At 25.3% G+C, this 18,053-nt stretch overlaps 1 protein-coding gene across 2 annotated transcripts; it reads right to left on the bottom strand.

Moving 5' to 3' along the window:
- Positions 1-1,423: 1,423 nt before the first annotated feature.
- LOC100167970 (casein kinase I) lies at positions 1,424-14,233 on the bottom strand. 2 transcript variants are annotated; one of them, XM_029489590.1, is made up of 13 exons: positions 13,697-14,233; positions 6,514-6,554; positions 6,297-6,366; positions 6,015-6,181; positions 5,801-5,915; positions 5,190-5,309; positions 4,284-4,454; positions 4,077-4,225; positions 3,233-3,310; positions 3,013-3,093; positions 2,539-2,628; positions 2,364-2,470; positions 1,424-2,300 (listed from the first exon to the last, which is right to left on the bottom strand). In XM_029489590.1, the coding sequence occupies exons 1-13, from the start codon at positions 13,899-13,901 to the stop codon at positions 2,249-2,251; spliced, it is 1,446 nt and encodes a 481-aa protein (XP_029345450.1). In that variant the 5' UTR covers positions 13,902-14,233; the 3' UTR covers positions 1,424-2,248. The 2 variants fall into 2 exon arrangements, with proteins under 2 accessions (XP_029345450.1, XP_001951970.3); XM_001951935.5 differs by lacking the exon at positions 3,233-3,310 and having other exon boundaries at positions 13,697-14,232.
- Positions 14,234-18,053: the final 3,820 nt, after the last annotated feature.

Raw genomic sequence — 18,053 nt, 5'->3', positions numbered from 1 at the left:
AATGTTTTAAAATTGTAAATTCAATACACTCTAAATTTTAAACTAACGGAGCTAAAATATAACAAATGTCGGTATAAGTGTGTAACGTCTTCTTAATAACTTACCAACAGTTTGAATAATACATAGTACATACAATTAACATCATACACTACAAAGTACAAACTGGTTTAAAAAGACATTGCTAGATGGATTCAAAATGCAATGCAGATAATATCATTAATCATTATTCATTATCATTAATATCTTTAAAGTATTTAACCACAAAGTATTACAACATAATACAATTCTTAATTTTTTTTTTACATTTAATACTTTGTGTAATGATGACTTTTGCTAAGTAAAATGTATATTAACTGGATAATTAGTTTTCTATTAGCAAATATGAAGGTAATTATAATAATAATAATAATAATAACATAAAATTCACAAGATTTTTTGTATTTTTATTATATTAAAAAAAAATGATAAATTTGAAACTAAACATCAAAAAAAAAAAAAAATTATAATAAATATTATTTTTTTAAATTAAATAGTAGTAGTAAAATTATGTTTTCACCTAAAAATTAGCTAAAAATGTACATATCACGAACATAACAATATTTTTTACTCGAAAAATTAAAAAAAAAAACATAATGTTATATAATATATTTATATTACATAAGTATTTTGTACATCACAAGCAATTATTTTGTTTAACATATTTTGTGAATTGTAGATAATTGAATGCATATGCTTACATTAATTGAAGCTTTTAGTTAAACTTCTAAAATCAGTTTATTTTCCAAAACGCGGTAAATAACTATCAACCCATTGGGTTATGGTACATTTCGCACTAGTAAAACCAGGTTGAAATATTTAACATTTATTCATAGTACACTTGGATGAAATTACTCATCAACTGTTTATGAACTATTATTGGAATAAAATTGTTCGATAGTAAACCATAATTTAAATGTGTAGTTCTTTTATTAAAGAATAATAAATATCTTAAAAAAAAAAAAACTGAAAACCAAATTATAAGATTAGCATGAGAAATATTAAAATATTCACATAATTACATTTTTGACGAATAAGTTTTACAGTTATCGTTAATTCAAATTAAACACTTAATTCAATAATAATACAAAACAACCAAAAAATTTGTATTATTTTTATTTGGGATATAAATAACAATATCTTATTCAATATTACATCAAATTAAAACTGAAAAATATTTAAAATTAACTGTTATATTAAATTTTAAAAAAATAATAAAAATAGAAAGTACATATTTAGATTGAATTTTAACAGAGCAGTAATCTCACCCAAGTAATAAATATATTCTGAGTAACAAAATAATAATAATAATAATAATAATAATAATAATAATTAAATAAATAGTATAATAATTTTATTATACAATCTGGACGAACCAAGTGCTTGAACTCAGAAAAAAAATTTTTATTAAAAAAAAATATACTTAAGCTCTTTATGGGCAGTTATAGGAAAAAGTAAGTGAGGTATTGATTAATGTGTTCCTGAACCAAGACTTAATTGAAATTAACATAAATAGATTTACATATATTTGTTTTTAATATAAAAGTTAATCGAAACGGTATTTTATTTAATTATTTACAGGAACTAATGTAGGGCGCATTTATTTTTATATTATAAAAAATTACTACTTAGGTAACTTAAGTATTATTTTTTATTTGACATAAATAATTAAAAATTTTGTTTAATAAGCAAACCAATCAAATAAATCTATACTTCTGAGTCCTTATTTCTTTTGAACAAGAGAACGTGAATGTAATTTACTTGATAATATTATTTATCATATACATTTATATATTATTTTTAACAGATAAAAAAAGCAATAAATGAATATTATACTGTCTTACTGTCTAGTGTCAAGACTAGTGTCAACAATTGAAGCGTCTTGGCATCATATTTTTTTATTGATCGTTGACGGAATGCACAGGTGACCAAATGCTAACAGTCTATTATATGTTATTTTAATATATGTTTTTTTTCTTTTATAGATATAAGTATATTGTAGCCTATTAATTTAATTACAAAAAAAAAAAAAAAAAAAGGAAAGAGATGTTTCAAAATTAAATACAAAATAATATTTAATGTATTGGATAATGCAATCTCACGTAATGGTCGGAACGGGAACATTTAGGGCACTGTCACGCGAGTTAGAGTGCGAGGTGGCGCGTAACAGCGTGACAGCTTCTCGTTCAGAGCTGCATTTAACCACTGTTAGTCACTTAGGACGAGGAGTTTTCTTCTTTTTACGTTTAAAAAAACAACAACATCTATAAACGACATTTGGTTTAGATAAAATATCAAAAATGTATGCACAAAACTATTCATCATACTTAGTATCATCAACAATTTCTGTTTCAGCTTGTGCTGTAATAGGAGTATTGGAATGGCCAGCAGTTGGATCATCATTTGCCAATTCACCATTAGTCGAGCTTACTACCTTTAAATATGAAATAAATGAAAACAAATTATAATATTTAGTAAAATAATTATTCTAGATTAAATTACTTGAACACTTCCATGACGATCAGCAGGGGTTAAGTTTCCTAATGTGTGACCTGGAAGCTTTGACCCATCTTGCCAACCTTTTGTTCCAGACTGAAAAATGTATAATAATGTAAAAATTAACAAAAAATATACAATGAATCTTATTACTAAATGTTTATTAGCCTTTAACAAAAGATGACAATTTGTTACAGTAAAAACATAATTTTTACAGGAACGATTCTACTGGTATTAAATAAATTAAATGAATATTATACAGATATTTATGGCTTGTACTATGTACACTTGGTTTTGCAGGATAAAAAATTAAATGGTCTTTAATGAAATTGATACCTTATTGATTAACAATACACTATCATCATTATCATCACTGTAGACTGACATTTCGTCATTGTCCTTGCACATTAATAATAATACAACATGATTTCATTAACAATAATATAAAATAAAATAATATAAGGTACTAAATAATTTTACCTTGTTGCCTGCAACTTGTCTTTCTCTGTTTGGTGATAAAATAACTTCTTGGCTGGACTGAATGGAACCAACTAATGTGCACTAAAAATAAAAAAATTATTACTTATGTATAATTATATTTGATATAATCTGATAATCATTGAAACCAACAAACATTTAAAAAAAAAAAAAAACCATACAATTATTAATGACCACTATAAATGTTATCCGCATGACTTACCAAATTGCTTTCAGATGTTTGAGGACTTTCATTGGATATGTTGCGTATAACGCGAAGTATGTTAAACAAGCCACGTTTCTGATTTTATAGCATAAGATAACACAAAAAAAAAAAATCATGCAGCATGCACAGAAAATATAAAAGTAAAAAGAACCAAAATTATTATGTTGGTAGCAAAATAAGAATTTCTTCAAAATACACTAAGTATATATTATTACGGTCGACGCATAATAAAATAAATACAATTTTTATTCTAATACAGAAACATTTGATGAGCTCAAAATAAATAATAAACCTAGTCGTCAGTTTTCATTTTAAATGTGTTACAAGCATTAATTCTAACTAATATTTATATTGATTTAATTAACTACAATAGAATATATAAGTAAAGTAATTTATTAAAATGTCTAACAAGTGTGACATTTTAAATAACCAACTTGTAAAATGAAAATAATATTTACTACACATTCTTCCATTAAAACACAATAATTAATAATCCAACCACTTTAAAATCATTTTAATTAATTACCTATGAAAATTAATAGTTTGTATACCAGCAAGAATAAATAGTTGATATTTAAATTTTAGTTTATTAAAAATACTAAAAGGCCTTAATAACTAAAAGTTACAGCTGAATGATGGATTATAGAATGAAACAAAACTTTTCATATACAGTGTAAAATATATTTCATTATTATTTTATACTAGTACAATATTCACGAAAAAATAAAGAAATTTTTTATTTTAGAAATGCATAGTTTTGAGTTAAAGTTATTGATATTCATGCGATAAAGTCATTACACATCAAAATGTAATTCTTTTTAAAAAATAAAGCATGGCATACCATTGTTTTGCCCGTCCAATCAAATTCAGAGTCGTTAACATAACCTTTTTTCTCAAATAAATTTTTGAATAATGTACGCAAATATTCATAGTCTGGTGTCTCAAAGAAATCCAATCGTCTAACATAACGTAAATACTGGGCCATTTCCTCTAAAAATATATTTAAACTGATTAGAACAAAAATAATTTCATAAACATCAATAAATACCGGGATATCCATCACACAAAGCTTCTATAGGAGTGGCTCGTTTTGTATCACCAATTTTTTGATATCTTTCTTTGAGAGTATCAGCTTTTAAGCCTTGCCATGGTAATGAACCTCGTAAGAAGTACATAAACATATGTCCAAGAGCTTCTAAATCATCTCGCCGACTTTGTTCTGCAAGAAACCATACAAACTCAATATATATTTATTGTTTATACAAAAAATATTTAAAAAAAAATTAATTTAAGCTATTATAGAGTTTAACTTATGAGGATGGTACCCATGCACCTGTTGTCTCTGTTTTGCAAACGTACCACATAACAAATCTTCATTCACTAGTTTCTATAGCGTCGTATTAGTTTTGATATGGTAATGAGTTGATTAATATTTGATATTTCATATACCCATATCTTACTTGAAAATTAAAACATCAAAAATTGCCGGTACTTAAACACAGTTAATGTTTTTACCTAAAAGTTTGATAATTGGTCGATTCACTCTAATATCAAAACTAACAGCACACTATTGAAACTAGAAAATGAAAACTTGATATGTCGTACGTGTAAGATAATCCATGTATGGGTAGAATATTCTTAATCATTAAACTTTAATAGTTTATAAATAATAAAGTGTTCTGTAATTTTATATTAAAATCTTAAAATAAATATTCTGTACCAAATTTCAATCTAAATAGTTAAAAATAAGGTACACCGTTAGAAAAGTATATAACCTAAGACTCAAATGATCAAAATAAAAAAATAAATGGCTGCATCTGAGTTGGGTACAAAAATAATAACAGTTCTAAATTTTGTATGAATTGGGTCTGGGTGAATAAAATATTGGGTGAACCAAATACATAATTAACGATACAAAACTGAAAAAAAAAAATATACCAATAAATGTATATACCTTTTCCTAAATGTGTGTTTATGCTCATATATCTTGCTGTACCAGTTAAACTTTTATGTTCCCGGTATGGTATATGTTTATTTGTTTCTAAATCTATGTATTCTTTAGCTAAACCAAAATCTATAATAAAACATTGTTTATATTAATTTATACAGTGTATGAATGTAGACAAATTTGGAACTTGGAATTAATTTACTTCTATTCTAGAATAGACAATATTATACTGTGACATACTCATATTATATATAAAAAAAAATGTCCAATGAATATTGATAAAATTAATTGATACATTTTGTGAAAATAGTGTTATTACTACCATAACAGCTGTATATTATATTTATATAAATCTGTTCATCAATTAGAGCTTATGGTTCCTTCGACATATTTAGAGGTCCATTAATGGTCATTAAATTGTATTGAACCATTTAATATATTTTTCATGAAACCTGACATAAGTCTTAATACTGGTTAGTTCCTTTTAAAACTCAATAAGAGATTAAAAGAATAAATAATTTACTCAAAATAAATAAATGATTATGGTATATAATATATATATTTCTATATAGAACAAATTCCAAATTCCTTCAGTAAATTTTATCATTATTATTAACCTATAATATGAATAGTTTTATCTTTTTTCGTTGAAGTACGACCAATGAGAAAGTTTTCTGGTTTAACATCTCTATATATAAGATGTCGACCATGAACATATTCTATCCTGTGCAACTTTAAAACAATACAAAAATTAATTAGTGATATAATAAAAATGTAATGAAATCTAAGAATATTACATTTTATCATCATAAAAAATAAATTATAAATTACCAATTGAGTGGCAATCATGAGAACAGTTTTGAGCGAAAACTCACGCCCACACATATCAAATAAATCCTCAAGACTGGGACCAAGGAGTTCCATGACTAAAGCATTATACTTGCCGCATGGACCAAAAAAAAATACTTCTGGTATGCCATCTGAGAAGAAAGCAGGAGCTACGGAATCAAACAAATATTATTATGTTAATAAAAGTTAAAAATGAATTTAACCAGTGTATTTATGTAACCAATGTTACACCAATTGGTAAGAAATATATATATTTATCTTTACCATGAGATCCAAGTAATTTATAAAAGCGATATTCCAAATGCAATTGAGGCGCTTTGGATTTCATTGGCTCCTAAAATATTAAAAATGAAATAGAAAATTATTTAAACATAAACCCACTAATTAGTCATTGTAATTTATTGTATTGCACAAATATAAACATAATTATGTCCATCATCCAAATATTATGCTTTATTAATAATAATAATATGATTCTTACCATTTTTATTGCCACATGTTCGTTTGTGTATAAGTTTTTTCCTGAAAAAATAAAAATATATATTATAGAATAAATATAATTTTTTAACATTAAAAATCATGTGTTTCAATTAGTTTTGTAAAAATTATTTTGATACAGTGTTTTTTCTATAACATATAAATGATATGCAACTAGTCAACAGCATTATAAATATTTACATCATCACATTAAAAACAGTTAATTTTAAAATGAGACTACGAGGTTAAGGAATAGATACATATTTTTTTTATTGACATACCATTTAAAAAAACTTTAGTATTATTTATTATATTTTTACTATTATTCAATTGACTAAAAATGTATCTATGGTAAAAAATTAAATCTTTTATATCATGTGAATAATATGAAAAGCATTTTGAGTTATATACAGTAATGCATATATTATGTACATATATTGTAGACATTAAGATATTAATAATGTATTTGATATTCAAAGGTATAGATGAATTTTAAATTAAAATAAATGAGTTTTAAAATAATTAAGTCTCTACCTAGGTATTTGTAACTATGTTACTAATTCAATATCAAATTACGCGGCATAGAAACTTAATTTTAAATTTACCAAAATAGACCATACAACTATCTTCATAATTTCTATAATATTCCAACAATTAAAAACTATTAATAACTGACGTAACTTAGGGGACTGCAACCTTTATTTTTTTTCAGCAGGCCAAATCTGGGATACGTTTTGACATTACAAGGCAAAGTTGTTTGGAGATGGGTGGGATGTAATATGATTGAAAAGAGAGGAGAACTGTTTTATTATTTTATTTCACCAACAATTTTACAAAGGAAAAGAAAAATATTACTAATTTCTTCACAATAAATACAATATTAACATATTCATAGTTACGATCTTAGAGTTCAAAATGAGCTTGACAGTCATAGATTAGAGACCCCTAGTCTAACTTAGAAATTATTTTGCATACAATGATTTAAATTTAGAATAGATTTATCTAGTTGAGAATATTTATTGTTATTTTACATAGTACTTAATACAAAATTATTATTTACAGATTCAAGAAATTATAAAATAAAGATAAATATTTTAACAAAAAAATTTTGGCACTAACTTAAATTTAGTAAGTAAAAATTAAAATTAAGCTGACAGTAAAATGGGCTTGAATATTATTGACCAAAAGTAAATGTATTTACCTAACAAGGGTCTAAGGGTCAGTTGGTAAATAAGAATTTCAGTAAAATAATATGTCCAAATAAGACATAAATATTAAATAATGATCAATTCTATTAAGTTTTTTTTCCTATTATATATAAATGAAAAAAAAATAGTGTAAGTTAAACATGTTGATGCATCTAATCGAAAAATAATTAAAATACCACACGGGATTTAATCCATCTAAATTAAAATCAACATAATATATCAATGTATCATCTATGATAAATTATTGTTATTTTTAATTTTAATATAAATTTAGTAGCAATATGGTTCATATAACCCATTAGGTACTTAAAAAAATACTAAAGACAATTAATATATAATTCAGCATTTTTAGGATAATAATAATATTGCCTCCAAAGTTATAATTCAATTCTTTGGAGTAAGTATAATAATAATAATAATAATTATCAATTGTTCTTATTTTTATTTTCTCAATGAAGTTAGTATTAGTATTTTTTTTAAAAAGTTAGAACTTAGACATATAAGTATAAATATGATGAAATTCTAACTCACTAATATTATTAAAATGTTAGTTCTTGCATTAATTTAATTTTAATTTTAATAGCTCAATTTATTGCAATGCAATTCATAATAATGAAAAACAAATAAGATTGTAATATTATTTTATTTTATTGGATTTATTTCATTAATTGGAACATTTTATAATATGTTGATGTGAATTTACAGAATTACTAAAAACCCAGCTTCGACGCCCTGCTAGCTATACTCAGACCCTGGATTTTACCAACCACATCAGATGTTCAGATGTTTTATCTAAAATACTTTTTATACTGTCATTTTTTTTTTGTGTTGCCATGCCAATTATAAAACACAGGATGATATTTAAAATAGTTTTTTTTTAAATAATACAGATACGTGCTTACTAACTGAATAGCTAACCTAACTATATATTTCATACTTATCTCATTTTCTAGTACTTATTGTTCTAATTAAAATCTTTAATCAATTTCATTGAATTTTATTTACTTTTCAGAACTATATATTTTTCATACCTAAGACCTAATACTTATGAAGAAAAAAATATATTTATGTAAACGTATAATATTAGAAACAGAAACAAATAAAAAAAAAACATAATTAATTTTATAATTCGGACTTTGTGATGTAACCAAGATCTTGAAAGGTTTCACCCTCAGACTAGGTAATGTGTCGGAAATTATCCAATAGTAAACGGTAAAAATAAAATGTTTGCTGGTTATAAAGCTATACATGAAAAATATAAATGAAACTTAATGATGACAAACATACAATGTAAATGTTTGCACCGAGTCCTATTCTCTTGATCTTTGTAAACAATGTCAACTAAGTACATAAAGTAAACAAAAAGGGCAAACCCTTATCAATCATAGATTGATTATATTCTCAGAATATAACCGAATTGTAATTTATGAATGTATACATAATGTAATGCTATAGTATTGGAAATATCTTTTTACATTAAGATACATCTAGCAAGTAATCCTACATTCTAGGAATAATGGATAAATGGATTCTAGGATAAACTTCAATATCTACTAACAAATATTGTATTTATCAAAATGATTTTCAGTGATATATAACTGATGGATATTTAGTAACAACTAACAGTTAATATATTTTTAACATATTTGTTTAAGAATATTTTATATTTAATACATTTTTAATTATTTCATATACAGCCTGTGTTTCAGTCATCAAATTTAAAATCACCAAAACTAAAAGGATAATTTTAATACCTAATCAATAGTAATCATATGTAAATCCAAACATCCCATTTATTCAAAATATTTTAGCATACATATCAACCTTCACACAATAAGTACCCTAATTTAACATGGTATATATTTTTAATAGTTTAGTTATTTAGTTTATTTATTTGATAGGTAGGAATATTTTTATTAAATATTTCTTAAAATTGGTGATAGTAAAATCCATAAAATAAATATTAACTATATTTAAGTCATATAGAATGACATTAGACATTATAATTCAAATACAATCAATAATTACTACAAAACTTGACAAAAAAATGTTACAGGTCACTTTGCTAATGTTTAAAAGGATTAATAAAACAATCCTTTTATTAAGAGTTCAAGTTTAATTTAATATACCTATTATTGAAAGTATACACATAGGTAATGCATTATTTTATATATAATGCGAAGAAATAATAAAATAAATGGTCTTAAAACATTACAATTATAAATATTTTTTATTAGGTATAACATTATTACAATAAAATGTTAATTATTAACTAAAACAATTAATAGTTGCTGTTGTTATTATTATTTATTGTGTTGGTATTAAACATTTTTACTGCCACTTATAAGTTTTTTTTTTCAGTGGTTTAAAAATCTAAAATATAGGCTACAGGGTACCTATATGTAATATATCAACTTTAATAATAGTTCTATGCAACTACATTTTTTTGAACTACATAGTGTAAATATTATTTCTTCTGTACGATGGAAACAATGAATATAATACATGATGTGAGATTTACTGAGAACTTAACTTCAAGAATAAACATCATAACATTTGAAGAACAATTTATAGCAGTTTGGTTTGATTAAAAACTTTATCCAGCTTAAGGAGACACCAAACAGCTCTGAAAACCAGACAATAATTGAACTAAAATATTTAAAAAAATGTAAATTAGTCATAAAAATAATTTATGACATGAGCTTTTGAACATTTATTTATTGAACAGGTACCTATAGAAACATTGAGTTACAACCTCAAGTGCATTAATAATCTATACTATAGCCTATACAATCTAATCTAAAGCTACAAATTTTGATATAAAAATCTAGAAAATTACAAAAGGAATGCAAACTTTTAACCAGATTCTAAATCTTTTGAAATAAAAACTATTTGACCCACAAATATTACCATGAAATAGGTACGGCTAACCTTAAATAAATTTCTCAGAACTTTATTATAATAAAACATCAAGAAGTTAGCACTTACCTATATTTAAAAATTATAATGTTACGCCTATACATACAAGTACAATATGCATAGAAGTATAACATATAATTGTTAAGAATTTGTATTTTGTAAATGTCTACAAGTTTAAAAACAATAAATTGTTCTTACTTTTGTCAACATTTGTGAGAAATTAAAAAACAGACCTAGGTACCTACCTAAAATATCTAAGGAGGTAATAGGTCAAATTTTCAATTGACAGATAGAGCTACTTGAAGCTTTTGAAACACTCCTATCAGACAAAAACATACCTAACAAAAATTAAAAAGGTGATCATTGTAAAACCAATATCATTAGGTAGATTACCTGATTCTTGAAAAATCTATGAAAGACATTTAAAACTTTAAGGGAATTTAGACAAAAATAGTTCATGCAAAATGCCAAAATGTTTAATCATCACAAAAATTTAACCACAGTAATTAAATGAATCTAAGATGATAATTTTGATAAAACTAAATTATGGTTGATAAAATTACCACATAAAATTAAAGTTAACTATTTTTGATATAATATTATGACTACGAAAAGTTTTTAACTTAATTGAGAACAAAAAATAATAATAATAATATACAGGATGATTTTTAAGCATGCTAACCCTATTTGTATGTTTAAATTATGCACATTATATTCAAATTATAATTTTTGTAATTTTTAATAGTATTTAACGATGATATCCAAATTATCGAATATTATAATATTTTCCACAACATTTAACGAGTATCCTGTGGTGATACTAACAATGGGTTTTCAAATGAAAACACATGTTTTTATGAAAATTTTGAATCAGATGAATTTTTAGAAACTGTTGACATATTGTAGTTGAAATTTGAATGAAAAGTTAATGAGTTATTCTACTTTAAGTACTAAGGACAGTAGTCTATTAAATACTTTTTATATGTACACAAGCCCAGTAATTATTAAAAGGTCTATTCCTTGGTATATTATTTACTTTTGTTTTAAAAATGATTGGGTGATTTATTAATCCATAAGCATTTTGTTATATTAAAAAAATGTCTGAGTATACTTGACCAAGTACTAAGAAGTAATTCTTAAAAATTATTTAATATTGCATACCTTTTAATAATAATTAGTGAGCACCTGTCCATTTACAAAGTATTTGATACACTACTATCCTTAGTGTTTTGAGTAGAATAACTCAGAAACTTTTCATTAAAATTTCTATTACATGCCAACATTTTCAGAAAAATCATCTGATTCACAATTTGTATTAATTCATGTAGGTTCTCATTTTATAAACAATGTTGGTATCGCCGCATAATGTTCTTTAAATGTTGTGAAATATCTTAGTATTAAAAATATCGTGTTTAAACACACTTAAAAATTCCAAAATTCAGAATTTGAATATTCATAATTTAAACATAAAAGTATGGTAAGCATGCTTGAATAATTATACTGTATAAGGTATTATTCAACGGAATTCAATAAAAATAACAGAAGAATACACATATTTCTGAATATAACAGTTATACAATACTTAAAAATTACAAAATATGTTTATTAAAAATTAATAATATGAGTAATCTAAAATAATTATAATAAGGTTATCTAGTTAACTGATGTATGGTAAAAATTATAGGGACATTCAAATAAAAACCATATTTATTAACTAACTAAAATAAAATTGTATACATTATTTTTTTTTTTACTAAAGAAACCTACTTATACAATTTTAAAGTACATATCTAAAAATAATATACATTGACAACAATTTTATTTTTATACCGGCTTCATATACCAAAAGTTTGACTTGTTAGTTAGATTGTATTTAGTATGAGATAATTAATCGTGTCATTGTCTGTTATATAATAGTTTTTGTAGGTAGTTATTTTTATTTTGTAATTTATTTTGATAATTATTAAAATTGGGAAAACTGATAAATTAACATAATTTTACTCTAGATATTTAGGACATATTATCGGGCATTTTATAGTATTTGTACCTATGTGTATTTTTGAAATATATTATCACAAAAGGTTACTAATAATAATTGTAGTACCTACCTAATAAAAATATATTTTATTTAATCTAGATAAAATAGGTACATAAATTATATTGTGACATAATAATTAAATAATTCAAGTATGAATGAAAAAAATAAGAAATAAAGAGAAATAAAATAACCAAGTGTTCCATATTATATGTGGTTTTAAAAAATTAATATGAAGTAAAAATATTTGAATTCCACAAATTACTGAAGTCGGGAAATAGATAAAGTTATTGTATATCTTCTTCCTTTCAAAGACTTTATTCTTTTCCGTTACTTTATGGAAACATTTAGAGGCAACTTACCTGTAAATAATTATTAAGATAAGATATACCTAGCCAAATCATTTGAAACTGTTAGATAGATTAAATTTGTTTAAGTCTTGTTATACATACATCCCCTTAAGTAAATTAACTACCAACTTTATTGTTTATAGTGATTCATAACTATGCCTAACTTCAGTTTATTATAAATTATATTAACTGTAAGTTAATAACATTTTATTTTAATTAAGATTAAATTGTCTTATATGTCTTGTAGCAAACATTTCCAAATGGTTAATAAATAATATTATCTTCAAAAGGTTATTGATTAAATGCATTTGTAAATAAACGTTAGTATTTACATAATTACCAACGAGAAAATAAATTGATCTAATTATTCACCCTGATGTAGTTATAGTGATACACCTACGTTGAATTCAAATGTTAAGTTAGTGACACTATCGAGTAGGAAATCGACATCCAAAAAGTGAACTATGACGTATTGAAATACGCAAAGATAAGCAAAACCTAAAATCGTAGTTTCATTCTTTACATGCCAATAATCAATATACCCAATACTTGTAGACAGAACACAATGTAATGATCCACATTATTTTAAAATAACAATAAACGGACCTATCATGTTCGTTATACGTATGTCGTCAAGCGGCGCCTATCGGGTGTTACTTATAATATTCTATTTACCGAGTCTCAGTTCGCCAAAATTTCCACAGCCGATCTTCTTGCCAACACGGAAATTCGGGCCGACCATGAGTACACTAGAGTTGGCTGACGATGACAAGCCATGTCGTCCAGCAACTGCTGAATGCATTGCCCTCGATCCGGTGGATTTTCCGCCGCGCTTGTCATCCTTACCGTTTTGTTCCTTCTCCCGGTCCCTCTTCTGCATGGCGCCTATTTGTATATGATCCTCCGCGAAAATTGGCCAATATTAGCTCATTGTACGCCGAAATTTGTTATAATCCTCCCGACGTTCACACGTTGTGACCCAAGACAATAAACACTGTTATCATTGCGTTAATTTTTTTTCCAACAAATTGAATATGCCGACCCGAACCAGTGCGCCGGTTTTACGACTGCATTTTTCTCGTACAACTAAAGGCTAATTAAAAAACAATAGTTACATTAAAACATACGGTTAACCGTGTTGAAATTGAATAAAATTGAAAACGAAACAATTGCAGCTGAAACTCTCCATTTTTTTGTGACTGATTAAAAAAAATTATATATATATATATATATATATATATATTACATAAATGTGTGTGTGTATATGTACATTCATATTACATATATACATTCACTAAACATGTGTTTCGGTATCAATTCCGCTAGAGCGCGGTAGTATCGCCGAGTACAAAGAGAATACAATTCGAACGTATACAATTTTTTTTTTCTATTGGCAATATTATTCTAAAAATTCAACTTCAATTTTACCACTAAAAAACCTAATTTATGAGCATTATGTATTTACGTAATTTACATATTTAAGACGAATTGTCCAACATTGTTGTTTCTCTATTTTACCATTGTGTCTGACGTCTCACGTCACATGGCGCAGTGTCGGTCTGGCTCGCATGATTGGGCCCCAACGCCCCATACAAACTTTATAAAAAAAATTTTAATTCCTTTCGATGCATTGCAATACAATTTTATTATTTTACTTTTATATAAATACTAATTTATTACATTCAAGTTATTTGTTATTATAATAAATTATTAAAAATAAAAAAATTATAATCAAAGTTTTGCATAATATTGTACTTTTTTTACAATTGGTAGGTACACATAATAGAAAACATAGGTACAACATAGAAAAAAAATTGAACTAACATTACCTAATTGAATAAATTATTATTAAAATAGAATTTTTTCGTTAAATTAATTAGTGGAAGATCCCGACGTATTAATAACACAGAATAAATAAATTCATCTTTCTTTATAAGTTGAATGATGCGTCGTTTCAATAAACAGACTGCAAAATTAATAATCATCCATATAAAGCCTTACTTAGATAATATTTAATAAGCTTAAAACAAAATGTAGGAAATGTTTGGGGGGGGGGCTATGGACATTTTTGGGAGGGCTTAGCCCCTAAAGCATCCCCCCCGCTATTTGCGCCTATGATGATGGGTATATTATCGTAGGTATAATATATTTTATTAATATTTAATATGCATAATGTATATATTAAATATATATTATTATGTATCTTTATATAATTATATGTATAATTATTAATTCTACTGTACGTGTGTTGTGACTGAACTCCTCCTAAACGGTTTCACCAATTTGAATGAATTTTTTTGTATGCGTTTGGGTGACGCCCCAGATTGTCTAGATTCACAAATCATCCCCCAGTGGCGGATCCAGGGGGGGGGCAAAGGGAGCATCCATCACCGTAGTTTTCCTTTGTTTTACACTGTGTTTAGTCAATTTTGTAGCCAATTTTGCAACTTTTTGTACTTTTGCCCCCCCCATGCCCCTCCCAAAATTAAGCCCTGGATCCGCCACTGTCATCCCCCTAGGTCCAACCAGGGGATGTGCTCAAACGGGGACTTAGAGATTTACGGTGGAAATTTTTGTTTATAAACGGTTGCCATTTGTTTTAAAACTACTATATTATATAAATGTAATAATAATTATTGGTTGCCGTGAAATCAACACAGATAGAAAAAATTATTTAATTTAGCACGAATTGGTGTTAAAATAACTAAGATGACGTGTAGGTTTTCACTCACTAGAAGCTTGAGGTTGATACCACATCAGACGTACCTATACCTATAAGTCAAAATGAGTTCTTTTAAAGGTAGTTATTTTTAATTATTTTGGAGTTAATTTAAAATCTTTAAATGTTTTACCATTAGACAACCAATTATAGATTAATCTAATTCCACTTATTGTCAAAATAACATGTAGTATACAAATTTAAAAATATTTTATTGTGTTAAAAATAACTTTCATGTGATATCAATAGCTGTCGATCGGAGTGTTAATTAACAACAAGCAGTTTTAAAAATATTGTAATTCTTTAGAAAAAATGTATCAAGTTTTATTCTCACCCAACGGGGTTCGAATCCTTGACTAGCATACACATTTATTACCTAACAAATGTCCTACCTACATTCCTACGCGTTAAACCATTGGGTGAGACACTTTTCGACTAAAAACGTACCCTTCCCTTTTCGGCCGATTCACTTTTCGACCAAATTTTGAAAATGGTCGATTCCCTTTTCGGCCGATTCACTTTTCGACCAAAAAATTATTATTAAATAATAATTATAAGCCTTTATGTAGAAAAAATTATTTTTGCTAGTTGTTTTTAAATATAGTAGTAGGCTACAAATAAATAATGATAATAATTACATATAATTCTTTATGTTATACATATAAAAAAATATTTAAAAATATATACTTAAGTTGTATAAAATACGAAAATGTATAAATGAATACGTAATAATATTTATAAAAATATTTTTTTTTGTCAATAAAATATAGAAAACTATGATAATAATTACAATTCCTGTCATAATTAATTTTTTTTACTCACTTTTGTTAGCACTGTTTTGGTTAGGTCGCTGGTTCACTACTTTTTAAAGTAGTTATTTGAAACCAACTTAACAAAATCATTATGTAGTATACTAGTATATTAAACTTTTTTGGGTCGAAAATAAAATCGGCCGAAAAGGGAAGGGTACATTTTTGGTCGAACAGTGAATCGGCCGAAAAGGGAAGGGTACGTTTTTGGTCGAAAACGGCCATGCCCAAACCATTAGACTTCCTATCGGGGTTGTATTTCGTAAGAAAAATATACTATTTAAACAAGTAAAATTATGGGACATGGATTGTATTTCATTATTGGAAGTTTTATAGAGTCCGCAAAACACTATTTCTCATTGTCACAATCTTCGCATATTCCCCATTTTATGATAGGTACAGTAATAACTAATAATGATTTTACCTTTATATATATATTGTATTCATATAATATATAATAAATGTACCTATATTATATTTATTTTCCTACTTTGAAGGTCATGTATTTACTAGTCTCCAGGATTATTGGACTCTCCAAAGTCATGTACCTATTATATGTAGCAAATATAATATATATTGTGTATTTCACCAGCTATTAATTCAAGTCTCATAATTTATATTATTGCTAAAATAACTATAGACACTTTTATTATTTCTAAATAATCTCAAGGTTTTGGTGGAAAATAATATATTATATAATCTGTTTTTCATGTAGGTAATTAATATTTTTTTTATTAAAACAATATAATATATATGCAGGTTTTTAATTCAATGTAAAAAAAAGGTACACCACAAATATAAATAACAAATCTTATTAAATGGAACATTTTTTCTTCATTCATAAAAATTAAAATATATTTTTTTAATGGTAGGTAGTGTTAATGACATTTTTAGGTACAATTTTACAAAGCATATTTTAGTGCGACATATATTTTACCATTAGCTTAAACTCTAGTAATGATGGGAGTGGGATCAGGCAAATTAGTAATATAACATCCAGTAAGTTCTGAACTAGAACTTGAATAAATATATTTTTAATTCTTTAACATTTGTAAATACATATATATATATATAGGTATATGTACATAATATGCTATTTTTATAACCTGCATGTCAGGAATTAAGACAATTTTTAAACGCAAATTATTTAATTTAACAAACAACTTTATAATTCAACATCACATTATGTAGGTATCAATTGTTATTTTAAGCATAGTTAATGGTAAATCTTAAAATCAAAAATTGTTAAAATTAAAAAAACTCTGTTGTTGTTTTAACCACAAATATTATTATCCTATTTAACAATTTATTAAGAGTAAAATTAACATTTCTATGATTATATTAAAAACAATTGCTTGTCGGTTATCAAAACGTTGGATGTTAAAATGACTAAACATGGAATTGTTAAGTTATTAATGTATATAATTTTAAAATTACATAACAAAACCTTAATTTAATCGTTCATATACTTAAAGTACATTTTTTTTCTTCATTTCAAATATAG

Source organism: Acyrthosiphon pisum, chromosome A2, assembly GCF_005508785.2.
Source record: "Acyrthosiphon pisum isolate AL4f chromosome A2, pea_aphid_22Mar2018_4r6ur, whole genome shotgun sequence".
Classification (NCBI taxonomy): Eukaryota; Metazoa; Arthropoda; class Insecta; order Hemiptera; family Aphididae; genus Acyrthosiphon; species Acyrthosiphon pisum.
Note: the sequence above shows the minus strand (reverse complement) of the source record. Positions and strands in the feature narration are given on the sequence as shown.

What these genes read in the sequence shown, in the direction of transcription:
- LOC100167970 (XM_029489590.1), bottom strand. Translation starts at nt 13,901, where the DNA reads ATGCAGAAGAGGGACCGGGAGAAGGAACAAAACGGTAAGGATGACAAG. An exon ending in ATCGTCATGGAAGTGTTCAA is followed by an intron (nt 2,471 to 2,538) that starts GTAATTTAATCT and finishes TCATATTTAAAG; the next exon opens with GTAGTAAGCTCGACTAATGG. An exon ending in GAAATTGTTGATGATACTAA is followed by an intron (nt 2,301 to 2,363) that starts GTATGATGAATA and finishes TGTCGTTTATAG; the next exon opens with ATGTTGTTGTTTTTTTAAAC.